The sequence below is a fragment of the Perca flavescens genome, chromosome 18 (assembly GCF_004354835.1).
Source record: "Perca flavescens isolate YP-PL-M2 chromosome 18, PFLA_1.0, whole genome shotgun sequence".
NCBI classification, from domain to species: Eukaryota; Metazoa; Chordata; class Actinopteri; order Perciformes; family Percidae; genus Perca; species Perca flavescens.
In genome coordinates this window covers 9,648,534-9,676,059 of record NC_041348.1, presented here as the reverse complement: position 1 = coordinate 9,676,059, position 27,526 = coordinate 9,648,534, and the positions used below count along the sequence as shown (strand labels likewise).

Genomic DNA, 27,526 nt, shown 5'->3' with positions numbered 1-27,526 from the left:
TGTGTTATGACATTTTGATATTTTTCAAATATTTTAATAAAGTTTATGTTTCAAGTTAAAGTACATGGAATCTTTTTTTTTTTTTACCGTGGTATCAAAATCGGCATAGAGAATCGTGTTATTTTACTGGTATTGGCACCGATTACTGAATTTTTGGCATCGTGACACCCTTAGTACAGATGCGGTCTTTTTAGCGGCTGTTGTTGTTACAGTTAGTCGATGAAAGGCGACTGTCAGCCAGGTACAGAGCTCAGTGAAATCACAGGCTTTTATAACAACATAGCATCCAGCAACTACGCTGTGGATTAATGCTGGCAATGCAAGACTAGCATCAAGCTAACATTGACATTGTGTGACGTTGGGTTTAGCGTTCTCAACCTGGACCGCAGTAACCATTTGAAATGCTAGCTATGAGTATTACATATTGGACCTTTAATTGGGATACCACAGATACGCCTACATCCCCTGGTTCAACTTACATCTCCTTTCTTTTGATTTGAATTGTCTTCACCTTTTTTCTCCATGCAGGCTGTCATCTTTTCCTCATGTCTGTCTTTTAATATCTGAAAGCTCTTAAGTTCCCTGGTTTAAGTGGTTTTGTTTGCTTATGGTTCACAATGTAGGGAAATCTTCCAATTAATTTCAATACCTTCTTAGTACAGTAGGTTTGATTTTCCTCAGTAAATGTCAAGTATTATTGTGTATTATTTACTGCAGGTAATCTTTGCCTATGAGCATGCAATAAAGCACATTTAATTTACTGGGGCCCACTCTTTGTTGTTGACTGACATCATTTGTTATTATGCACACAATATACTGCAAAGTATTCTGACACAAAATTACACAACCTTACAAAAATAATTTTATTTGCCATCTGAACAAATAAGATCAAACCTTCATATTGCAAAAAAAACATCACTGTATATAAACATACTTTTGGCATTCATACATGTTGGCAGTAAAACTAAAAGAATATTAAAGAAAGAGTAGTTTGTTATACAGAGAAACAAGCCATCTGGTGGCTTGTTGCAACATCTACAGGTGGATTGAACACACCAATTAGGACAATCAAAACAGACCTTTGGTTTGGATTGTCATGGTTGGTGAGAGTACTTAAATGTTTCAAACCAAACCATTCAGACAAAACATGTCTGATTGTTTGTTTGGTTGTTTGTTTGATGTGAATCAAGCTTGGTAGCGGAATTATTTAATTCTCCGCCCTGTATGGTTTCACAGAAGACAAAATTACCAAAAAGTGCATGTGCTGTTTCAGTTTACTCAAAGTTTCAGCTTCTTTGGCTGCAAGATTTACCAAGGGTAATTGGAAACAATAAGCATTAAACGTGACAATTTATATACTGTACAACATTATGCTAAATAAATGTGATGTCTGTACAAATAACCACTCCTGCATTGTTCTTTCATTTACTTTTGGTGTCACAAACAGCTGAGTATCACCTGATGAGTCATTAGTGAATTAAACATCTGCTCATTGATTTTCAGAGTCGTATGGTTGACTTTAATCAGGTGGTTAACAGCACATCTGCACAATTCATATTGCTTATTAGGACATTTAAATTCACAGAGATAAGAGTTTCCAACAGTTATCTAACGTATGAAGGTCTAATATGCATTTCGGTATCCAGCACCAAGAGAGGTGCACGAGATCCCATTACCACAATCACTCTGAATATGCCTGAATGTGCTCTTTTCAAATGATGTTTTTGCTTATTTAGGCTTATAAACCAGCAATGAAGTTGTAGTATTTATTTAAAGGCTCTGAACGTTCACACAGACATTTTCAGTTGATCAAGCTCATTAAACCTCTTCCCATCACTGTATGACTGTAATTTATAAATTCCTGAGTCTCCTGTCAGCTTTTTTGCACCTGTTAGGGCAGGACAAATGACAGCTTTATAATTATTATTGGTAGATGAAGATTTGTAACCTAATACATTTCTATCAAAACTCTGGCGCACCTTCAACCTGAGCAGAGGTCTAATCAGCCCGAATAACTGAAACACCTGTGTGGGTGTTCAGAGGCCTTAAACTATTAAATGAACACGTTTTGGGCTACTTGTGGGCAGCGCAACAAACTGTAAATACAACAGTGACATATCCTTATGTATATACTGTATATAAACACTTACTTATTTATTGTACATATCCAGCAGATACGGATTAAAATGCTCTATAAAGCTGAGTGAAACTGCACAGTTAAAGTTGATAATCTGTGGGTTCATCAAGTGACAGATTATTTGATCTATTGTCAAATAAATACACATTTTCTTTCAGTTGTGTAGATTCTGTGTAGATGAAAGTGTTGAAAGGTGTCTTCAGACATGGGCTGATTTTAGAGATTTTTTCCAGATCCAAGGCCGTTTGCCAAGAGAGTTTGGTATATTGTAGGGGTGTGACGAGACACTCACCTCACGAGACGAGACACGAGATTGGGTTCACGAGAACGAGACGAGGCGAGATTTTAACACTATTTTAAAGAAAACTTAAATTAAGAAATATGACTGAAAAAATATTCTTTACTCAGAGAACAAAGGTTAGCCAAGCGAGAGAACATTTCTCTGTGTTCAATATCAGTAAAAGTAAAGTTTAATGAGTCTGCTTCCGACTCATTTATTTTGACCAATATCGCAAGTTAATTTCTACCTCGACGAGAAGTCTTGTTACATTTTGATCTCGTCAAATATTGTCAAAGTTGTTGTAAACTGGTCTTGGGTCCAACACAAAACTGTAGTGTGAAGGCAAACCATATGTGTGTATATATGGAGGTAGGCTGAACAATATGATTGGTGTATATGACACATTACCATTGTCTGTCATCATGTGCAAACCACACAGTGAAGATGGCACAAAATAATTGTTTTGGGAAAGTCTGCATTGTTGTGGACCTTATAATTTTAGTTATAATTAATGTAATTATTTATGTAGTTATCTATGAAGTATATGAAAGTAAAACTTAAAACACACACTGGGATAGAGCAGTGTCATCAGAGCTGGAGCATATTTGCTGTCAATGAGAGACAACTGTCACCCATCTACTGAGCATAGCAGTCTGAGATGCTTTTCCTTAAGTCATCAATGTCTCTCCTGAGCTGGCCGACTTCCAGCAGCTTGAACCTCAGTTCTTCTTCCACAGCTACTGTGCAGTCACTCTCCTCTGCCGAAACACTCAATGCTGGACATAGAAAGCAAAGTTATCACTGGGTAATGGATAATATACAGTGTGCAAGATTGTTACTTAGTTAACCCTTGTGTTGTCCTCCCGTCAACCTTTTTTTCGACGTTGTTGACACTAGGGCTGCACGATTATGGCCAAAATGATAATCACGATTATTTTGATCAATATTGAGATCACGATTAATTATCACGATTATTTGTTGATTTAACCAAAACAAATGTTATTGTCACATAGGCTAATTATAACTGCTTTTACATGCATATTGTGCTACATTCCTGTTAATACATCCATATTGTGCTACATTCCTCCTTTATTGAAGGATACTGTAAAGGAGTATGCCATTTCAGCTGTTGTGCGACCGCTTTCCATACATGCACGTTTGCCGTATGGTATCTACCTGACAAAATAGCAAAGCAGATTTCATTGGCTCATTACACTGCCACTTACATGTCTGCGTTGCGCTCTGATGCTCCAAAACCCACGTTAGAGGCAACATAAACATTGCTGCGTGTCACGCTAGTAAACACTTATAACATGTTACACAGCAGGTAGCTTTAGCCTACCGTTAGCTACAGTAAACACTAATAACACGTTACACAGCAGGTAACGTTAGCCTACTGTTAGCCACAGTAGTAACTGGATTAAACACAGCTAAAATGCTGACAGCTAAACGGTGTAGTGTGACTGTATTTCCAACAACGGGACGTCATACAGTCTGAAAAGCTAAAGCTATGAGCTAACAGACACAAACTAGCACTATGGTCACTGCTGTTGTCTGAAAAACATAGACATAATGTTGCGTTTATTGGTAAACTGGTAAACATTGTGACCGGCTTATGATGACCGACTGCTACCTGTTACTGTACGTTACTCTGTCCTCTGTGACTGTCTACATCTAGAAACTAAGCTGCGCGGTGCAGGGAACAACTCTGATTGCTCACAGAGGCACCTGATCAGACAGTGGTTTATGGAGCACTAGACTGGCTTTGCAAAAACTTTGATAAGGAGCGTTCTATGACGCATTTTAAATATCGCTCGATCACGCAAATTTGATCGTGGGAAGCCAAAATCGTGATCGTGATTAAAATTTGATTAATTGTGCAGCCCTAGTTGACACCTTTTTTCACAGTTTGTTTTTGCTTTCTCCAACGTTTTAAATTGTTAAAATTTTCTTCTACACATTTTCAGCGCTTATTTCTACGTCCCATATTTTCTGATATAAAACAAAAATTGAAAACGGGTCAATGTGAGCAAAGTCAACACAAGGAATGGTGAATGGTGAAGACAAATAAACTTAGAACTGAGATTTAGTTTAAAGACTTTTATGAATTAAGCCAAATGTTTGCCTAGAGTACATTCAATTGCTTATACAATATTGTCGCCACCCCCAAAACAATGGTAGGGGAAACACTGCTCTCTGTGTGTTGAGAGCTGTAGTCAGGATGTGCTTAGCATAAAGACTGGAAGTAGGGATAAACAGCTAGCTTGGCTCTGTCAAGTTCACAAACCAGAACATCCTCCCCCGAAAATGACCATAAAGGTGGTCTTTGCAAGCAGCTTATTATGACCCATATTAACATACTGTATATTATTAGGCGGTGAGCTTCTGTGGCCATAGTAATTATAAGAGGAGCAAATGGGGGAAGTCAGGTGACATAGTATGAAGAACGACAACACCTCTGTGTAGGGAGGAGGTCAGGGTGGATGGGTCAAACAAACACAGGACTTTCACCCAGGACACGTTTTTTGTGTCCTGTGTGAAACCAAAAGTCAACATTGACAATGTCAATATTGGCTAGATGCTTAAACTAAGCTAAGCTAATCCTAACTGCAACAACCGCTAAAAAGACTGCAACCTCCCCGGCTGACAGTCACCTTTTAAACGGTCAGTTAAACATTACTGCAACAACTGCTAAAAAAACGCGACCTCTGGGCCCTCCATCTTGTAAATGCATATCCAATATTTACATGTGTTTTACCACGTCATCTGCCGAGTTTTTTTAGATTGGGCAGAAAGAATGTATTTACACTATATTGACCTAGTTTGTTTGGTTATTGCTTCCATGGCTGTGTTTGCGTTTTAACGGTATATCTGGCAACACGGCTGGGGTGTCAAACTGTGCAGTGGACGACAACACACAGGCCAAAAAAAATATAGACATTATGGACAGGAATAAAAATTTAAAAGAAGAACATACTGGCTTTGGCATTGTTCTCAGAGACGCAAGTATTTCAACTTAGCATGTTTTCTAAATATCTGATGACACATCATGGTCATTTTATGATTTAAAGCAGTAAATTTAACATATTGCTCCTTTAACTTGCCTACGTAACAAACTAATTATTTTAACCCAAACCATGATCTTTTCCTTAACCTTACCAAGTAGTTTTGTTGCCTAAACGTTACCAAGTGGTTTTGTTTCAATTCACATTAACATGTTAAGATTGTGATTTTCTTAGTGAAAATCTGAAAAATTACAAATTCTTTCAAATCCATGGTAGTTAAGTTCTTTGGACACAGAGACAACATTTGAATTGGACAGTGGACTTGATTCAGATTTGATGAATTTGATGCTCCATAGTAGTCATCCACTCAGACATAACATAATTCAGAATACCTTTACCAATCATAGAGAAATAAGATAAGATAAAAATTAAACAATACCGCTACTCATTTTTGTGTTTGTGTGTGTGTGTGTGTGTGTGTGTGTGTGTGTGTGTAACCCACATACATTTCATGCCCAGAAGCAGAGACAGGTTAGGCTCTTTCCCCTGTGCTCTCTGAGCCAGGATGCTGCAGAGAGCTTGGAGGTCCAGTAGACATAGGGACATCTCTTTCAGCAGCCGGCCCACCTCAGGCATCTCCACATGAGACAGGGGATGCACCAACAGCCCTTTATCCACCTGCCGCTGCTTTTTTAGTGGGAAACAACAGCATATATTTAGTTTCCAGGAACAATTTCTCTTATGCATTACATAACCTAACCCCCAGGCATACACCGGTCCAACTTTATTTCTCCAGATATAATTGTATTGGCTTACACTTGACTGTGTCAGTGTTGTCTTTCTTTTTAAGTTCAAAATATCTCAATATCTCTTTATTGAACTGATGGTATAAAATTATCCCCCTGTGAGAAACACTTGTCTTTGTGTGACTACACTTTTTTCACATTTATCGTTTATTTCCTTTTAATTTATTTATGTTTATGTATGCACCACCAACAGGCAAGTACTTGTGTTTCTTACTTATCAATAAATCCCTTTCTGAGTCTTCTTAACTGCAGGACATAAAGGAGGTTTGCACATGTTTGGACTCAAATTTAACGATTTATTTATATTTTTAAGGGCAAAGTTTCAATCTACAAGATTTTCTTATTTTCACTCTTTCATTTGTCTGAAGAAGATCTTGTGGATCAAAACGTTGCCCAAAAAGAGAAAAACACTATTAAATTGGACCCCAAGATTGTGCAGACCTATATTTCCTGCAGTATTTTTGCCTGGATGCGCACATACTTGGTCCCTCCTATTGTTCACTACATTAGAGTATGAGATTTGACTGCCTTTAAAAACTCTTGAGTAGGTGTTTTTATATTGACATATGTCTTCAGAGAAGGTCTGTACAGACACAAAGTTCAGTTCAGATCAGATTGCACTCAAGTTTTAGAAGACATCTGAACAACCTAACCATAGTCACTTGTACTGATCAGGAACTACATCCATCCATGTTCAATAAGACAGATAGAAAGGCAGAGAGAGACATTAAAGGGGCAGTAAGCGATGCTGCGGGAAGATTGCCCATATTTGAACTTGCCATAGCATTTTGCTGGTGTCTGCTGACGTCCAAAAAACATTTTCACTGTAACTCTCGTTTGCTGTTACAGGTCAGTTATGATCATCAGATGGAACATTACACAATTTCAGAAACATTTAAAAGTTACATATAGTCACTTAAATATAGTACTTCAAAGTATTAAAAGTAAAAGTACTCAACAACTTAATGTGATAGTGTCTATACGATTACTGTCAGCAAAAATGTCTTTTGATTGAGTTTCCTCTAAGCAAAATGATCTGAGTGAATTTAAGCTGGGCTTTTATTGTGAAAGAAAGAAATCATTTATTATTGAGTTGCCTCTTAGCCAAATGCTGAGTGAATTTAAGATGGGCGTTTATTGTGAAGGTTAGACACGAAAGAGCCAGTGTTATGGCAGCACTTTTTTCCCTCAACCGTTTTCCGTGGTCTTCTAGTTTTATTCACAGTTTAATATCCAACGCTGTCCAAACTGCTCAAAATTCCATACTATCTATCTATCTATCTATCTATCTATCTATCTATCTATCTATCTATCTATCTATCTAAGGTGTGACATGACAGGGCAGGTGGGAGTTGACAATGCTTTCTTGGATACTGTTGAGCTGTCAGAGGGCACAAATGCTGGGTCAATATACTTGAGAACAGCTAGAGACAAGTAGGACTGGACGACGAGTTTCTGGGGAAAAATCTCATCTCCATAGCAACGTTGGAGCAGCGGTAGTCTCTGGCAGAGTCGGCGGACTCGTCGCTTAACTCAATGAAGACTTCCCCAAAGTACAATCCATACACTGTCTAGCACACAGACTTGAGTTAGCTTATAAAGACTCACTTAAGGAGGTTGCTGGGTGTAACCAATTTGAGTTTTTCATCTCAAAGCTGTATGCCCTCTCTAACCAGTCATCAAAGAACACCCGTCTGCTCTAAGAAGCTGCTGCAGATTCAAACATATAAATACTGAAAATAGGGAAAATCTTGAGATGTTAAGCTTTCAGAGAGATAAATTATCCCCAGTTCTATCAGTCTATAATTGACAGTTTGAAGAATCAGCTACCTGAAACAGACCTTTTCCAGATACTGAAGCCACCGGACAGCAATACAGTGCTCTCATACTGTATGGGGAAGCTGAGGTGCGGGCACTGGCAAAAACACTGGGAGAACCAGCCCAAGAGGCCGTGGAGGAGTTCCGAAACTACAAACTAGAAAACACACCAACAGGAAAAACTCTGGCAAAACTCCAAACAGCAAGTCTCACCTACTTGCCCACCTCAGCTGTGAGAGGGGTTTTTCTGCTGTGAATTTTACTGACAAGTATCGCAAAAAGTTAAGTGAATGGAGCCTTTCCTTGCTTCTCTTTGTGGATTTGAATGGACCCACCCTGGAACGATTTGATCCTCTGCCTTTTGTTTCATCGTGGATTAAAGCCAGCCACTGACCCTTAAAATCCTGGGGTACAGGACGTAAAGCAAAGTCAGAGACCCACTGGCCACTCCTGACTTAAAGTGCTCATATTATGCTTTTTGGCTTTTTCCCTTTCCTTTGTTGTGTTATATATCGTTTTTGTGCATGTAAAAGTTTGACAAAGGCCAAAGTCCGCCCCAAAGGAACTTACCATCTCCAACAGAAAACACTGTTCACAAACTGCTCCAAACAGCTCAATTGTAGTCCAGCCTTTACTTCAGTGATAAACACACATTATAATGCTGGCCTAGGCTAGCTGCTAGCGTTGCACACCTTCATACTCTGCTTCTGACTAGCTTGTAGTGCTGACCTAACTACTGCGCATGTGCGACTCCCAACAAAGACTGGATAGAAGTGAGATACCTCATTCTGTAGCTAAAACAGAGAGCTCAACACACAGGGTGAAAAGAGGAGCTGCATCAATGTGCAGTACAACACAAATATGGTGTTTTCTGAAAATTAAACCATGTAAACCTATTCTGATATAACCTCTAAATACAATCATGAACCTGAAAATGAGCATAATACTTTAAGGTAAGAATCAGGGAATGAATTGATTGAGCTGTGTGTTTGTGAGGACTGGCCCTAGTCCTGTTAACCATTGGTGTGTTTTGTGATGTGATTCTTTTTCCAAAGTAATATGCAACTGGTCAGTTTAGTTTTAATGAGACTGTATAAATCCAGGATTGATTGTTTCAGCACCACGGACAGTGCTGTTTGTTGTGTGTTTGATATGCGCCGCCTGAGCAAAGTTCGGCTTAGCTGACTTATCAACTCCAAGAAGACACATTCAAGCTAACTTTAAGCAGCAAAATGCAGTTTAAGCACACAATATGTGTATTGCTGGAAAAATAAACTGCTTTTAGCGCAGGAAGATGATTGTCAGCCTATTTTGTCATCACAGTGAGGCTCCAACTCTCAATTATTATCCAATGTTGAATATTTAAACCACCTTATCTATTTTGTCTCTTTCTGCTGTCACTGTAGTCCAAGCCTCTTTGCAGCTACATGCCAGGTCTGTTTTTAACAGAACCGTGGGGTGTTCTACAGACCGAGCAGGCAGTGGAAGGGCTAGAACATGTACCTGTGCATGTACCTGTGCACTCATCCACCCTGTGCAGCCTCCAAATGTATATCACATGACTACACTATTGTTATTGTTAATAACTGGACTAAATGGAAAAAAAACATTTACCTATATAGACTACTTACTTTTATGGTAGAAGCACAAATATCCAAGATAATGACCAAAACAACCAAGTCTGTGAGTTGGGTATGCAAGACGCTCCACTACTAAGGACCCTCCTGGTGTGGTATGACACATGGTGGACGACGGAACAGAAAAGCGCTGCACATCTGTGCCTGGTGGAATTTCAAGTAGTAGCCTACTTTTTTTCTCTCACTCGAGTAGCTGTTATGATGGACTACTATTACAAAGTAACAATCCTTTTACTTGAGTACAGGTTTTGGCTAGTCTACCCACCTCTAGATGTATAGCAGTTGACCAGTGTTGTGGTGACAGGTTGCTTTTAAATTTAAGCACACTTATTTATTATGTTTCAAGAACATGACCCCAAGGTTGAGAAACTCTCGGAGTGTGTGGATTTGTTTATTAACCTACCGTTAGCTGCAAGGTCAGTCTCTCAATCTGTTCTTTCTGATGCTCAATCAGCTGGTGGGGAGCAAAGATAACATGTCAATGTATTGTTGCCTGTTTGTTTGTGTGCATTCATTTGTGCATGTGTGTGTTTAAAATGCTACCCTGCTGCTGTTGTCTTGCTGCTTTAAAAGTTGAGTGTTTTCCACCTCAAGCCGCTTCAGGTCCTGCATGGGCAACCTCACCCCATCGTCCAAACAGTGCTGCACCTTCTCTTGCAGGCTTTATCAAGACACAATCACAAAGAGAGAGACCGAGAGAAAGAGACAGAGACATGTAAGAGTATGTTAGCAGCAGTTTGCAGCATGACGAAGGAGTTGGTGAATGCAAAGTCATTTTAGAGGCCCAACTGCATTTAAAGTTAATGCAAAAACACCAGTGGACACACATTCCCTCTGGGCTGTGAAAATTGAAGTGAAGATTGTCAGGTCCTGCTCTGAGGTCTTTTCTTGTCATTTATTCAATATTTTCTGTTGAAATACTCACCTTGTCTCTCGTTCCAGATAACTTCACTTCCTGTGCTTGCGCGTTTCCTGCCTGTCTGATTGCCTACCCTTTTTGCCACTGAAAGACTTATTATTCTAAGTGTCTGATTATTTCCATCTCCTTTACTTGTGTATTTAGTTTTTGTGCTCCCCTTGTCTTTTGCCAGTTCGTCTTTGTTCAAGTGCTCCAGCCCTGGCTCCTTGTGTTTAGTTCTCCCATTGTTTAGCGTTTCTATTGTTTTGGATTTGGTGCTGTTATCTGCCTGTTTTTGGACTCTCAATCTGTAAGTCATTTCTATAATAAATCATTAGACTTTTCTTGCTGCCCCCTCATCAGTCTATCTGCTTTTGGGCCCAAACCTGCAATTCCCATGAGATTGTGATGAAGATGTGACCTTGTGAGTTAAAGGGTAACTTCCATTTTTTTTAAACCTGGACCCTATTTTCATGTTTTTGTGTCTAAGTGACTGATGGGAACAACAATCTTTGACATTGGTCGGTATTAAGCAAGACCGCTGCAGTCAGCAATCAGCGAAACAAGCTACAATGTAAGTTAATAGGGCAATTGTGCAGCTTCTATTTACGTTCACAAAAGTGCTCGTTTTGCCACTGACAGGCTCAGATTAATATTCTAAGTGTCTGACAACATTATGGGGAGGATTTCTAAGGAGGTCGAGCTTTCTGTTAAAGAGTAAGATCCTTTTGTAAACACGAAAACATCCACAAAATTGTATTCGCTATAGAGTCTCTATGTAAACAAACAGTGATTTTAGCCCCGTAAAATAAACTTCATTCAAAGTCGACAGAAACAAAGTAAAACTATGAAAAGCCATTTTGGGTCATCTTTCCACTTTTCCAACAATCACAACTCCAGTTTTGGTTGAAAAAAAACACATAGTTTACCAATTTACATGTGAAAACATGTTGGCTCTATACACACTAAAAGTATAGTTTTTTTAAATGGTGTCAGGTGTAGGGGTGGTACGGTTCACAAAACCCACGGTTCGGTTCGTATCACGGTTTTAGGGTCACTGTTATCGGTTCTGTACGGTTCTTGTTATTTTTTCTTTTAATCTTTAACACTCCAGAATATACTTCAGCATATTGCTAAAATTAGCATATTGAATGCATGTTGCACAAAACATGCACACAGTGGCAGTTCTATATTGTTTTATTTCATCATAGGTAACATGAAATCCAAAATGTTCCCACACACCAGACCATAAACGACGCTGGCGCATCCTCCAGCTCTGGGCAGCCTCTCTCCCACTTGACATTTCTGCAGGTGACGTGACGTGACCTGCAGCGGCACCCCACTCCACTTGAGGAGCGGTCGGCTCGGTGTCTCTCAAAATCTGACGAAAATCTTTTAAACTGACCTTTGTCGATCTGAAATGAAGACAGATTCAGCAACTGCATGGCCTATTTATCGCTTAAAATGTTTTCAGAAACACGTTTTGGTGAACTATTTTAGTACAATATGAGATCGTATTCTGAACGAGCCGCCATGACAGTCTGTTTTGAAATTAGGGACCAGCCAGATCCATGTGACGCAATCGTCCAATCAGCTGCCATGGGTTGCGTTTGTCACGCCCATCCCGCTCGTCATTTCCGCTAAGTGTTTTAACATAGGTGTCGAAAGTGGGCATTACGGTAGTAAGAGGTTAGTGCACATTAACAGTGTACTGACGAACCGTGCGGTACACACATGCTCCGAACCGAGACTAGCGAACCAAGCGGTTCGGTGTTTTTTCATGAACCGTACCACCCCTAGTCAGGTGGGTTTAGCGCTAGCGACTTTAGAGCGTTTTCTGATTAAACAAAAAGGTCCTAAAGAGGTTTTAAAAACACCTAACTCTGTAGGAATCTTTTCCATAATGTTGTCAGACACTTAGAATAATAAGTCTTTCAGTGGCAAAAAGTTTAGTCAACCAAATTAATGATGCACATTTGCATTAGTGTGTCGATGAGCTACATGCCTCGTCTTAGAGCAATTCATGTTTTAGATGGAATACAAATGGCTCAAGGGGGTCACTCCTTGACCGAATACAGCGTTCTTTCCTAAAGAGCTGGCCATTCACACCTTAATCAGCCTATCCAGCTGTCACAATTTGACACCCCATTAGAAGAGGAGAAGTCGAGATTGTTATGCCCATCGGCCCTTAGAGCATATGTAGAAACTACTGTGTGCATACATTGGTGCTACTGTGGTCCTCAGAAGGACCATGTTTTTTGTAAAAGATTTGTTTTGTGATATTTTCACCTTTAATCGCCAGGACAGCATGAAAGGGGAGAGAGAGGGGGAAGACATGCAGGAAACCACTACAGGTCAGATTCGAACCCTGGACCTCTGCGTCGAGGAATAAACCTCCTACCAACTAAGCTACCCGGGCGCCCAAGACCATGTTCTTTTAAAACAACTGATAAAGCAACTGTCCCATTGGATTGTGCAGGTCAATGCCTACACATGCAGGGCCAATTGTCGTTTGCAACCATCCAGAGTAACTAATTTTATCGTTTTGTATCTGTCCAAAGCAGTTGTTGCCCCACCATTTCTATCCACCTAAAAACGCCACTGGTTATTTTTGTGTACCTTTGTACAGATGAAATCAACTCCTTTTCCCTCATGGCCTGCATCTCATTCCTGATGTCTTTCTCCTTCATCAGAGCATATCCTTCGTCGAGGCTCTTCTGTAACCGAGATGCTGTTTTCTCCAGATCCTTGGCATTCTGCTGTACCTCCTCCTGCTAAGCGAACACACATATAACCAGTGTCGTCACTGAACAGTCGCCGAACAGAATTGAGCAAAATTTTGATGAAACAGACCAGGTGTATTAAATTTTTAGAGTGCGAGGGTATTCTTTAACCAATTAAGGTTTCCAAAAATACATATACATATTGATCTTTACATTTTACGTTGACGGTAGGATCCCAACACAGCTGGACACGGCTAAGTACAAGAAGTATTTATTTTCTTTCTTTTGAATAGTCAGACTTTTGACTTAGACTGAATTGTTTTAGCACCTGTAAGAATTTTCACCCTGCTGCTTTTATAAGCCTTCTGTATAAAACACCCCTCAGGTTGCATTGACAGACACTATGTAGCCACAACCTGTGTGTGTGTATGTTTACGTATGCGTTTGTACCTTTTGAGCCTGGGCCTGCACCTCATCCAGCGTTGGCAGGTCGGAAAGATATTTCTCCAGTGTCTCTATGCGTTGCTGTTTTTCTTGGTTCTGTTCGCTCTCTCGCTGACACTTCTTTTTCAGACTACTGATGTAGCGATCCCTCGTCTTTATCTGTTAATAAAAAACTGATTTAAAATGATAATGTTGAATGTAATTAAAAAAGTACCTTACTGCTGGAAATAGGGTCTTTTCATAAAACTTGGCTGTCTATGCAGGAGAAAACTGCAAACTTTTTATTATTATTTTTTTTTTTAATTGGTCCTATATGGCCAGAGAAAACTGAAAAAAGGAGCCGACCAACAAACGCTCCCGCTGGTGGGTGATGTAACGCGAGCATGTCACAGAAAGCAATATGGCGGCCAGCTGGTAACAAAGGATCTCGTATTACAGTAAAAGTGAGCAATGATGATGTTTCATTTGAGACACTTACAATACAGTTAAAATACACCAATAACAACCAGCATTTTGCTGGGAGATGAGCATGGAGATCTGGCCACTGGCAAGATGGAGGGAAGTTAGCCATAATTCATTTACACATACTACCTAGTAGATACAAAGCTGGTTGAAAATCTGTAACCCTTTATATGTTTATAAAGGGATATTACAAAACGTACAAACGTAATGTACAAAAACACACAATTAATTGAATCAGTTCACATAAGTTATCATGTTCGGTAAATACAATTATTTCAAAAACAATGAAAGACTATTATTTGCCCTTCAAATAGTGAAATAAGCCTACGTATATTTGGGGGTTGTTTGTAGGTTATAGGTATATTAGTAGGTTATATAGGTTATAGTTATAGTTGCTCTGCTCATCAGTTTTCTTTGACTTCTTTGTATTAATAATTTTTAATTCTCTGCCTGCTGTACCTTTTCCTCCAGTTTTCTGATGTCCTCTGTATATTTTTGTGTAACTTGCTTGAAGAACTCATTCAAATGGAGTACTTCCAGTTCAGCCACTGCTAGCTTCCTACCAAGTTCTTCATCACAGCACAGCCTATCAGATGGAGTTCTCAGTGCTGATTCCTATTGGACAATCAAAACTTGTGCTGTAATTTGTATTATGAAAATGTTGGATTTGATTGTCACATTATGAATTTGTGTTACCTTAGTATTTTGAATGTGGGGGTCGTCATACCACCCCCTTTGGCTCTGCAGGACCTGCTGCGCTCTGAGCTCATTCTCTCTGATCCGGGCATGGAGCTGCAAGACCTGCTGCTTTTGTCTGAAACACACAATCTCTTTCTGCTTACAAACAGTGAAATAAAGTGTACAGCAAAATACATATTTTTTCAGGCCTTTTGAGAGCATTTTATGTTGCGTTGGTACTGATGAAGCCACTTCGAATTTCCCCTCCCTACTGAAGGCCTTTTGGCTGCCAGCCTAGTTACTCCCAATCTCCAGCTGCCACTATACATGACAATATACTGGTCCCCTGGTTCGTTGTTCCGAAAATGCACAGATGTCATAGTTATTAAAACAGAAACTGTTATTTGAAGTGTGTATGAGGCACTTTGTATGAAAAGTCCAATATAAATAAAGTCTGATTGATTGAAGTGATGCAGAACTCCACCTTTCCTGAAAAGTCCAGAATTTTGCTTAATTATATTAACTTCATATCTTGTTCCCCAGTACATATAAGTATTGGTATGTACTATACTGGTACACCGTCAGTACAAAAGAACACACCATCCATTACACTGTACATTATGGGCTGTAATCTAAAGTGTTTAAACAAAAATCCTTAAACAGCAGCTAACCTGTTGTGACAACAAAACATGCACACTTCTACTGTGGGTTTTCCCTGGAAATCTTGCCCCTCCCATTGACGGCGAATCAAGGCAGCGTCTCTCAACAGCCGACATATTGCTTCTGTGGTGCAGCTCAGCTCGACAGCTTCTCTATGGGTGCCGAACGTGTGCCGCTCGCTTGCCAATGTCCTGACACCTGCCTGACACCTCTCTGACACCGGCTACATGCTTGCCACTGACGTGCCAATAGATTTCCAGTCAACAGACCTAGATAGCTCCTTTGGTAACTGGGGTATTTGTGCACGTATTAACCGGGGTTAGATCGGGGTTACGTGTCTGCGCATGCTTTGTTGCATCTGCCCCTTCCCACTCCGCTGCAGTAGTTTTTGACCTGAAAATAATCCATCAAAGCTGTGAGTGGAGATACAAACCGTTTCTAAGATACAACAAAACAGTGTTACCTCAATCAGCAGCAGGCCGGCGACAGCACTGTTTGGGCTGAGTGGAGCAGAGACCAGGTACTGGTCACAGCCCTGTCCTTGAGAATCCCTGATCTAACTGATCAAACTGTTCACACTTAAGGCTCACTAGTTCCAAGAATCTCTTAAAAATCACGCAATTTTGTGAATTGTTAAAGGGATACTTCAACGATTAACACTAAGCTTTGTATCAGTAGAAACCCGGTAATATATTTTTGAATGGCCGTGCTTCCCTCCCTCATGTCCCCCTGAGACTAGATTTCTCTGTATTGTGGGTCTGGAAAAAAAGCCTCAGATGACACAAAAATTGTCATTTTGCGTCATCGGAGTCTGTGACTACAGCCAGCTAGTTCCGCATGTTTTCAACCCGCCCATAGGGGGTTGGACTGTCTTTACCCATAGACAGTATATAATGGAACAATAGACCCCTTTGCTCTGGACGGAGACCAGTGAAGGCTATTAGAAGCACTTTTCCGGTGATGGCCAGCTTTACTGCGCAGCCTCCAACTGAGAGAATGTGACGTGAGCAACGTGTCTGAAAGTTTTAAGTCTTCTGGTAGCTGTGCCAAGAGAAATCTCAATCATTCCCAATCTTACAGATACGGAGACTGTAGGTGTATGTAAGGAGATAACATGGGCACAGGCTAATTATTGATTACTAACAGGCTAGTTAACATTAGGAATTAAACCTAAACATCTCATGTAAGTCGAAACTGCCTGCGAGCTTCTCCTGTACTATACGGTAATTCCTCTACTATGCGACAGTAAGTCACTTGGTTATGACACAATCGTTAGCCTATTTTTACAAAAACGTCTGCTACGGAGCCATAACGTGAGGTACAAGGTAATGGAGCCTTTTATACATTGTCGTGTTTCTTTGGAACTAAACAACGGACAAATAGAGTCTTTAAACGCTTCAGCTGTAAAGTTATTCGCAGTCAAGTGACGTAAAAAAAAAATGGCGGTCAGCGGAATGCTAACAGGAGGTGATGGCCAGTTAGCAACAAAATGGCGCCATGATGGCTCGAGTTCTGAAGCGAAGCTTACCCCCTTGTCTTTACCCGAAGCTAGCCGAGGCAAGGAGAATGTCAGCCATCTTGAAGCTTCGATAAACAGGCTCTGTCTTTTCAGCAGCAAACTTACAACAATTATGCGCATTCAAACTAACGCACATGTGTACCACCAGAATACATTGGTACAGATTGGAGAATATGCAGGAAACTTTATTACAGACTGAATACTAAACACACTACGCAAGCTTCGCCTGCTACGGAGACCAGCACCTCAGCCTGCGGTGTCGCTCGATGCTGCTAGCCGGTAAGGGGACATCCTCAGCGGTGAAACGCGGAACGAGGGAAGGAGTATAAGCTAGTTAGGTGGAAAGCTAACGCCAAGCAGCCACCTATCCCATCAATCCTGCTTGCAAGTGTCCGCTCATTAGACAACAAACTGGACGACATCCAACTTCAACGAAACTCCCAACACGCGTTCAGAGACGGCTGTGTTTTTGTTGTTGTGGAAACATGGCTGAACAACAGTGTACCGGACTATCCAGCTACCAGGTGTGCTGCTCTGTCGCCGGGTAAAACTAGTGGAGGTGGGCTGTGTTAACACGGACTGGTGGAGAAATGGGGTGCTTGTATCCAACTAACTGCTAACTGCTGTTGGAGTTTGTGACTGTTAAATGCCGACCATTCTACATTCCACGCAAATTTACGTCTGTGTTTATACTTGGTGTTTACAGCCCACCAAGTGCTAATGCTAGTATGCGTTTGCTGAACTTTACGGAGCCTACACTGTGTGTGCACTAAATGTAGCCTGTTTCGTATGTTGTTTTTATATAATGTCGTTTTTATATATTTGAAATACATAACACCACTTGAGCCACGGTGAAATATTGTTTTGTGTATATGGTTGAAATGACAATAAAACACACTTGGTTTGAATGCCTCACTGTCTGTCTATGTCTGTAAACGGTAGACGTGGCTTGGGAATGGACTCGTAAATCAGTGAAGCAAGTGCATTCTGGGATTTGGGGTCTTTCATCCACATGAGCCAAAAACACATTTTCTGGCTTTTCTCTGCGATATATTTATCTTTCCAATGGTGAAATATTCCTTTAAGTTAGGGGTAAAGCTTATAAACTTTGTAAAACACTGTTTACGTCAAAATTATAATTATTTGTGTCTTGTTGTGAATTCAACAAACCTAATATGCCCTACATTGTTATTTCTTTCTTTGTGTGGAAATCATTGAGTCAGTTTGTCCCGGCCTGTCCTGCTGCAGCCAGTCAGCTGCTGAAATGCCGCACTCACCGTTATTACTGAAAGTTTAAAAGTTTAAAAGTATGCACTGTAGGAGCACACTCTCATACACATCAAATATAATAAGAACAGCTGATTTCAAGCCAGTAAACAGTTGTGTTCATAATCACAGCTCCCCCTTGTGGAAATATAAGCCATTCCAACTGTTTTTCCACACGTCAGGGTTGTCAAGGGTCGGCCCCACATTAGTGATTCCCAAATGAAGCTTCATGAACCATTAGCTGTATTTGTTGACCCAACTAAAAGGCGCTCTTGGTTTTAGGAAAAAGGCTCAAGGAATGGCAATTGTTTTTAATCCTTTATTGAACAGAGAATGCCATCTATTGGGTTCAGAAAATAAAAAGAAATTTTTCATGAAGCTTCATTTGGACATCACTAGCATTAACCTCATCACAGGAGGTTTCATTCCAGCCAAGGCCAGTCCCACCAAGGAACAGTCACAGAACTGCCAGGGCCTCAGCACGGAGGGACGGGAATTATAGATGGCTTATCTGTAATAATACAGCTAAATACACACACACACACACACACACACACACACACACACACACACACACACACACACACACACACACACACATACACATACACATACACATACACATACACACACTAAAAATAAAATGAGGCACTTTGGTCTGAACAGAGTAAGACTGAGACATGTGACAGTGTTGGAGGAAGTTTCAGGGCAGCTCTAAGTGTTTGTGAGTGTGTCTTACTCTACCTTTCTATCTCCAGTTCTCTCTGTCTCAGCAGCCCCTCTTTAACCTTCACCAGAGTTTTGACAGGAAGGGAGGCCCCTATCAGCATCTGGAAACATACATAAACACAGGCAGTTAAACATAGTGTACAAATACATACTGACATAATGTAATTACATCAGTGTCTCATGCCTATAATTTACATCCTGTAAGGGTAATCAATTTTCTTAATTGATTGTAGTCATGTTAATGATCAGTAAATGACTGTATAAATGCAAAATCTGTGATTTGAATTTTATATCATAACCCAAACAAATTATGTATTTGAATATTACAAATCACACACATTGCATTTGTGTGGGGTGAGTTGACAATGTCACTACATTCAGCAGTGATATAGCATTGTTCAACAAAGCAGTGCTAATCACAGCTGTACAAGGTGTAAACTTGGGGTGATAATCTTGGGGAATCTCATGATTCGTTTGAGGGCGGCATTGATTTTTTTGTGCTGCAAACATTTTGTGAAGTCTTTTAAACCACTGCAGTTACCGCAATAGAAGAAATTGTACATAGATTTTTAACTCACCCCCAATATGGACACAGCATGTTGTCAACACTGGCTGGCAGCACAAGATAATGACACTCTTAAAAGTGTAACTTTACACTACATCTATAGAGGACAGAACATGACTTAAGTCTCAATAAATAAATAAATAAATGAAAAAATAAATGCCAAAATAAATGAATAAATAAATAAATGTGTAAATAAGAGTCAATAAAAGAATACCGTACATAAAATAATAAAAAAAATGCTTTAAATTAATTTTTTTTGTTCACCTACATTTATTTATTTCTGTATTTCTTTGTCCATATGTTAATGAGGTAGGAGGTCCTAACCTCAGTTTAAAGCAAGCATGATTGGTCAAATCAGAGAGCCAGACAAAAGCAAATGATCCTCCCTAGCAAATCTGTGATACAGATGTTTGCAAACCAGCTCTTGTTAGAATAATGGCTATGACCAGGGGCCTGTTTCACAAAACCAAGATAAGGGATTAAGCCGGGATTTCCTGGTTATCCTGGATGAATTTAGCCTTGACTCGGTTTCACGAAAGCAGAGGCACATAAATCACCATGGAGATTTATTCTGTGCAGCTAGCCTGGTCCTGACCAGGCTAACAGCCAGGATTTATTTAATCCTGGAACCTTTTCTGTTCACTCAGCAGTGGTTTTACCCTTTTCTTATCAGCCTGGATTAAAATACAACAGGTGCATATTGCTGTTCATTTGAGTACTGTTATTATTTAAAGTTGTGACCATTATTTTTTTTTATAATTATAAATTTGTCATTGTTACTGTTATATTGCTGTATGAAGACTGCTTTTCATATTGTGGTAAGAAGTTTGATGAATACTGTATATTATGGCAGTTGTTGAGATAATTAGAAATTGTAACTGTACACTTTGCATTAAAAGCGGGTAGTGGAAGTTAATATGACTTAGGAAATTAATATTTTAGCCAATGAGAGAGAGGGAGGAACAGAGTGAAAGAGATATTTACGCTTCATATTCTAGCGTTATAGAAAATGGATCTTCATGGTAAATTTCTTCTGCTTACTTTTAAGGCAAAGAGTACAATTGTTAATTTGTGCAAATGATTAGTAGCCTAATCATTGAATGGTAGGATTATGACGGTTTCCATTCAGAGCAGTGGTCAGTTAATGTATATATTTAGGCTACAATTAAGCATTCAGTCGGTCCGTGATCGTCTGCTACACTTTCTCTCGCTGTTTCGTTACAGCGGCCGTGTTATTTTCTTTTTATTCAAATGTGTTTCACGTCATCATACTTCCACAAGAAGCTGCTGCTCACTCTATATAAAGTATGTACAATGCGTATTCTCCATTTTGGCATCAGTAAATCTGTGATCGACCTTGCGGTCTTTTGAGGAAATCCGTGGACGCGCATCTATCTGAATTAGTTCAGCCTGGCTCGACCTAGTCGCTCCTCCTCAGCCTGGCTTGGCCTTTGTGAAACGCACCAAGCCAGGATGCACAGATTAGACTAGGTCAAGCCTCGCTTTATCAGTTATCCTGGATTTATATATTCTGCTTTTGTGAAACAGGCCCCAGGAGTCAGCTGGCAGACCTGCTGCGGGATTAAAAATGCCATTAAAAACAACAATTAGATCCAACCAGGCAATCGGAATGTTCAACTATAAAGTGCTCAAATCATCGTGACGGCACACCCAGAGCCATTTAAGCACACCAGGCGCATCACTTAAGTATTACTCCGCCATTAGACATGTCAACATTACGGTGTTGAATCAAAAAATAAATTGTATTCATGAAAATAAGTTGGGAACCAAAGTGGAACACACAGAAGCTCTTCTGAGATAATTATATAAAGTGATTCATCAGTTGTTTTTTTACAACACTCTGAAGTTAACTGTTATTGAAATGTTGGATCACATCAGCTGTGCCGGTGTTGTATTTAACTCTGTTTCCCTGTCCAGATACGTTCTCCCCTACCTAAACCTGAACCAAACCTTAACCCTTGTAGCCTTTTAACAATAAGGGAACAGATATCGTATTGGAGAACAGACTTTGACACTGGTGCGGGTGATACACTATGTTAAAAATAGCTGCTACATGTGTAGTTCACAGACACAGAGGAGCTAAATCTGTCGATATAAAAAATATTATTTTCAGCAAATATCTTTGTTACAACAAGATTGAGCTAGCAAAGCTGTGCTGTTTTTATATGTGCGGTATTTATTCAGTTTGTGAAATCCTACGATCTCTACAATGCTAATGTTAGCTTAAGTTGGCTGACTGACTAAACAGGGAGGGATTGGCACTTTAGTGGTGCTTAACGTTACGGACCTCGGTGCTAGCCGCATCACTGCTTTGCTAACGTTAAATCACACCCTCTTGTGTAATATTGCTTATAGGTTTTACATCTATGGCTAGAGTATCTCCCGACCCGAATATGATCAAACACGGAATAAGCCTCCAAACCGGAATATTCATGTCCATATACACAAACAACATGCTAGCTCAGCGGGTTCAGCAATAGCAACCACCAGCAGTTTATCCGTGGCATGCAAGTCATGAAAATGAAAATTCTGATTAATAGTGAATGGATTGTGGGTGAAATAACGTATAATCAATGAGGAAAATATTACTGTGGACATAGCAGGGAGCAGAGGAGAGCTGCTGTCAACTGCTGCTCCTCCGTGCAATGTCTCACTGTAAGGCAAAAGTCCCAGACCCGAAACTAGCCAAGGTAGAGGCTAGGACCTTTTACCTTATTAACATATGGAGACAGAAATAAATAAATGTAGGTGGACAAAAATGTAGAAATAAATGTAAAGCATTTATTTATTGATTTCAAGATTTATTTACTTTATTTATTTACTTATTCATATATTACTGCATATATTTATTCATTTATTTATTTATTGAGACGTCCTCCATATAAATCTATTTTAATCAGTAAATTCCAGTTACTTTATTAGTCTATCAATTGATTGTGATCGCAGTCTTCACAATATTCCAGTTTGTTTACAAAATACTCCACAGGGCACCTTTAACTTATCATGGCACTAAGTCATTATTTTAAAGTCAGGTGAATTGTGCACGTTAAACATTGCTTTTTGAGGATAACAGTACCTTCTTGCTCCATCAAGCCTCTTCGTCCTTCTGTCAACCTTGGATTGGATAACTAATTCATCCCCTCGCTTTTTTCTCTTTTTCCTATACCTACTTATTTCTTTTCTCACTTCGTTATTGTTATACTCCTCTTACCTGGTTAAGCCCTAGTTCCTGCTGATGTCCCTGTTGACATAACAACGGCCCATCTACACCACAGCCCTCTGTTCCAGTAGCACTGATTTGACCAGGTTGACCTCCACCCTCTACTTTGGGCCTGTACTCCATCTGGTCAGTCAGCCACATCTGGGTGCGAACTGCAGGCTGAATTGGGGAGTCTCTATCAGTCTGATGACCCATTGAGTTTGCTTGGTTGGGTAAGCTGAGGCCATAAACCTGTGCACCTCCCCGAACCAGTTTAGCTTCTGGTAAAGCACTATAGTTCATGTCCAGACTGTTGTGTTTTACGGATGATGACAGAGTTGAGGAAAGGGACAGATCTGTTTCCAAACCATTGGATCTACTGCTGTGGTTGTATCGGTAGCAGGGGCCAGCTCCTGGTGAGCGCTGCAGCAAGGTATGGCAGAGCAAGGAGGAAGATATAGGTAGATAAAGGTCCAAGTTTGAACCATGAGGTTGTTTTCTGTACCCATATAGCAGACTTCTGTCCAAGGAGCCTTGTGAATCTGGGTTGTACTGATCGACTGATGTCCGAGTGGAGCTCTTATCAGCCCCAGTTGACAACTTGGTGAGAGAGGACCACCTCCGGATGGGCTGATGGTCCTTCATATCCAGACAGCTTGGTGCACCCAGGGGAGACATGTCTGACGTAAGCCGCTGGCAAGACCTGCTCCAGCGACCTGTGCTGCTGGGTGTGGCTGGTTTTCTAAAACTGGTGTAGGGTGAGGAGGATGGGGACAGCATGGCGTGGACAACAGGAATGGCACTATCATCCTGGCCCATGAGATGCTCGTACAGTGGCTGGAAAGACAAAGGCGTGGTACTGGAACTGGAGTCGTCTGTAAGACATAACATGCCAAAGAGACCATAATAACAATGTGAATCATCAACACAAGCATATTCATGAACATATTGTATTTCATTGGTCCCGTGTCACGGAGGGGGGGTCTGGATGCTGTCCTCCTCTTCTACTTCAATGCCTAACGAATCTATCTCTTTCTCTCCCTGACCCTGTCTTTCACTGGTTGAAGCCTGAAAATATTGTAAACAAATTAATAACATAAATAATTACACTGGTCGGACTGTTCAGCTCTGTTTCAGACGGATATCTCCGGTTCAGGCTGATCCTCATCCTCAACACATGCCTTTTTCAGTCGTGGAAAATACTTTTCAATACTAATCTGGATTGAAGCAGCAAATATTCAGTGTAAGAGTAAAAAATGACATAACATTATTTATAATACGTTTATTTGATTCACAGCTGCTATATAGTGTTTTGACCTTGACAACCCAACTGCATTTTATCGCAACCTTGTGACTAGTTAACTTTCTAAAGAGTTGGGTCGGTGATTGTGAATGTGTGATTGCGTAAAGGTGTTCACGAGATAGATACCAACCTTTTGTGAACTTGTGAATTTCACCAGCCGTCACAGACAGACGCTGTGTGCACGGTGGGCTCGTTGGTGTTTTAAGCCTCCGACGTTGCCTTACAGGCAGCTTAACTATAACCATTGCCGCGCTGCCTGGAAGACGACGTTGGGGGCTAAAAACACCAAACACCGCATGGTGGGAGGAGCTGTGTGTGTGTGTCTGTGTGAGCGTGACACAAGTGACAGAGAGACCCGAGGAGAGCAGGGAAAGGAAATGCAGAAGAATGTGTTTTAAATTCCGTTTAAAAAAAATGCAATGTTAAACTCTGTGTAACAAACAATGTTCTCAATGCTCGAGTTCACGTGTAGAGCTCCTGGTGATACTTCGAGCAAAGTTTCATGTGGTGTCGAGCCTTCTTAGTGTTTTAAATATAGTGATTTTGATGAGATCATAGTAGTGCCCCTAGCACTCCCATTCAAAAGGCCTAATTATGCTTTTAAACGAAAGTTTGACTCGGGTATATTCACAAAAAGACCCTAGGTTGCATTTTGGCGAGAGTTAAGCTTTAAGTGAATAAAACCCTGCTGGTTAAACCTTTTTAAAAAGAGACAAACGATGCAGAATAAATAGACGGGACATCCTACCTTCCACGCTGTCAGAGCAGTAAGTGCCAATTCCAGTGTCACCACTGTCAGACACTGTGCTGTGTCGGCGCCCACTAGAGATACTGTTCCCAGGGCCAGGGGGGTTGCTGTGCCACGGTGATTCGTGGCCAGAGACCCATCCTAGAGAACCGCCTCCACTGGAGCCTAAAACAACAATTTTTAAAGGACTATCTGTTACACAGTTTACACTGCCACAAAAATATTGGGGTTACCAGGTGGGCCACTTGCCAATGTTTGATTGAGTTGTACTCACATAGGGCAAGAAACATTTTATGTTCTGACATACAGTAGTTGAAGGCCCAAGTTGATACATTCAAAAGTCTTCAAAAATATGTTGTTGAATACCACAGAGGACCAACATCCCTAGCAAATACATTTGAGAAGATGGAACCTGTGAAGTTTCTACTTTTTCAAACAAATACATTTTCTGTCCACTGACTAATCAATTAATCCACTAATCGTTTCAGATCTAAAACTGCTTTTTCATTATCTGCAGGTAATTATTTTCTTGTGTATTCCCCCTGTTGTCAGGATTGTGTAGAGTATTGCCAGGCCCAGGTGGATCCCCCCCTGTCCACCTCCAGGAAGACTAGGTGTATGACATCTTACGTTATTGCAATCACTTATCGATTTACAAATGTATTTTCCCCAAATGAATGATTCATGGTAGTAGTGAAAACTTAAAAAATGAGTTAAGCTTTAGGCTGCAGATGAGGGTTTTGTATGATACATGACATGCAATTTACCAGTGAAATGCTTTACTTACGTCATCAATTTGATTTTCTCATCTTACATAGGCTATATGTTCTATACTGTTGTATATGCCAAGCTTAAATAATGATTAATACTGATGATTTTGTATTGACTTCAACCACATCAACCTGGCTGATCATTAACCCGTTTAGGTCGAATAGGTTTAAATACCTTCACTAATCTCAGTTGCTGTTGCTTACTCTGCTACTCTGTTCAGTTTACTTGCAGCTGGGCATAACTGGCTGCATCAAACAGCAATAAACCATGACACACTTCTTTCTCATTGCTCAATACGATGTGTTAATGTAGCCTATAGGCTGTAGCCCGTATCACAGCATAATAGAAAAAAGGTAGTCTGTGCTAGCTGCTGTACTGTCGCTTATCTTGGCCGTTAAAAACAGAATCATTGGATCTATAGTTCGCACGCTAAGCATCATCTTGTCATCCCAAGCCGTTATCTTATGAGCATCTCACCTGTTTTGTTCGATTCGTATCCATCTTCTAAATCACTTCTGTACCACATTCCGTATGACTGCGGGCTTTATATAACAGCTGGAAACGGAGGAGGACAAAAGAAGAAGAAAAACAAGTCCAAAATATGACAACGCAGGTACTCTGTCATTCCTTACAATATAGTATAAACGATCGAAAGATCATATGTGGTATTTTTATTCGGTCTCAAAAACATTCTTTCGGATAACGGGATTCTTCCTATGAATTGAGCCCGCACGTCGGAAGCACGAACGTCAACTGAAAGGAAGTGATCCAAAACTCCTCCTCCGCATCTCAGCCGCAGTACTGCCAGCACGACACACATTTATCTATGAGCACGAAACGGCACTACACACGCGCAAGAAGAACCACAAACGGACCACGAACGGATTGCAAACATGGATGTATTATAAAACTCTCTTTCAGATTCTCTTAGGGCGTCTATTCTTACAATTACGGTAGCTTCTGCGCGAGTGATCCCCCCCCCCCCCAAAAAAAAAAAAAAAAACTTTATTTAAAACAATTCAGTTACAATACATAAAACAATATCAACATATTCAAAACAGTGTTTCTGATAGTTTAGTATGTTGCCTTCACTCAGGATCGACTATAAAATCAAAACGGCCTTCGATTTCGAAACCGAGACGGCACTGCACGTCTTATTTTTATTCAACCACAGCACAGGCATCAGCACCTCTTAATACATCCATGATCGGCACCTCACAGCATTTCACCACATCCGTTTTTCCCGTCACAATAAAAGCTCTATGACTTAAATTTCTCTTAAAGGTCCATAATGTAATATATTTACTGTAGTAAATCAAAAAATGACCCCAATGCGTAATCAGATATTAAGGAAACATGCTTAGCTTATCTTTTCTGACAACAATGCTAATGCCAGTATTTTTTCCTTTTGAAATTTCCACACGTGTTTAGCTGGTGATCATGTTAACTGGTGATATTTGCATGAAATCAGTGAATATTCAACAAGGCCCTGCCCTGCATTCTGCTCTGTCTCCGCCCCTCGAGTGCCAGAGGTTCACATTTTCACAAAGTGTTTGCAAGTGAGAAAAAATAACGGATATCACTCAAAACATCACCAATTTATGTGTAATGCATGTCCTTTTAAGCATTTTCCACACAAATACGACACATACTGTATGAACGGAAAAAAATAAAACGAAACAACGCACTAGAAATCTAGCTGGGATTCGAACCTTTGATGGTTGAACTAGCTTTTACATTATCTATACCACTACACTACACATCACTGAAATGATTCTGTTATTTCTATCTATACTTTGGACTTTTAGTCTAAGTTAACACAGGTTAACATATGAGAGAAATCTAAGCCCATGTTAA

General features: G+C 40.2%; 1 protein-coding gene across 1 annotated transcript; it reads right to left on the bottom strand.

Annotated features, from left to right (window-relative positions):
- Window positions 1–844: 844 nt before the first annotated feature.
- Window positions 845–26,616, bottom strand: cep85l (centrosomal protein 85L). Its single transcript, XM_028605839.1, is given in 12 exon segments — window positions 845–3,193; window positions 5,929–6,109; window positions 10,087–10,137; window positions 10,227–10,344; window positions 13,201–13,355; window positions 13,755–13,907; window positions 14,670–14,825; window positions 14,907–15,024; window positions 19,078–19,163; window positions 22,860–23,722; window positions 24,899–25,063; window positions 26,147–26,616. Coding segments are annotated over 12 exon segments (2,283 nt in total). The 5' UTR covers window positions 26,196–26,616; the 3' UTR covers window positions 845–3,005.
- Between the last annotated feature and the right edge of the window lie 910 nt (window positions 26,617–27,526).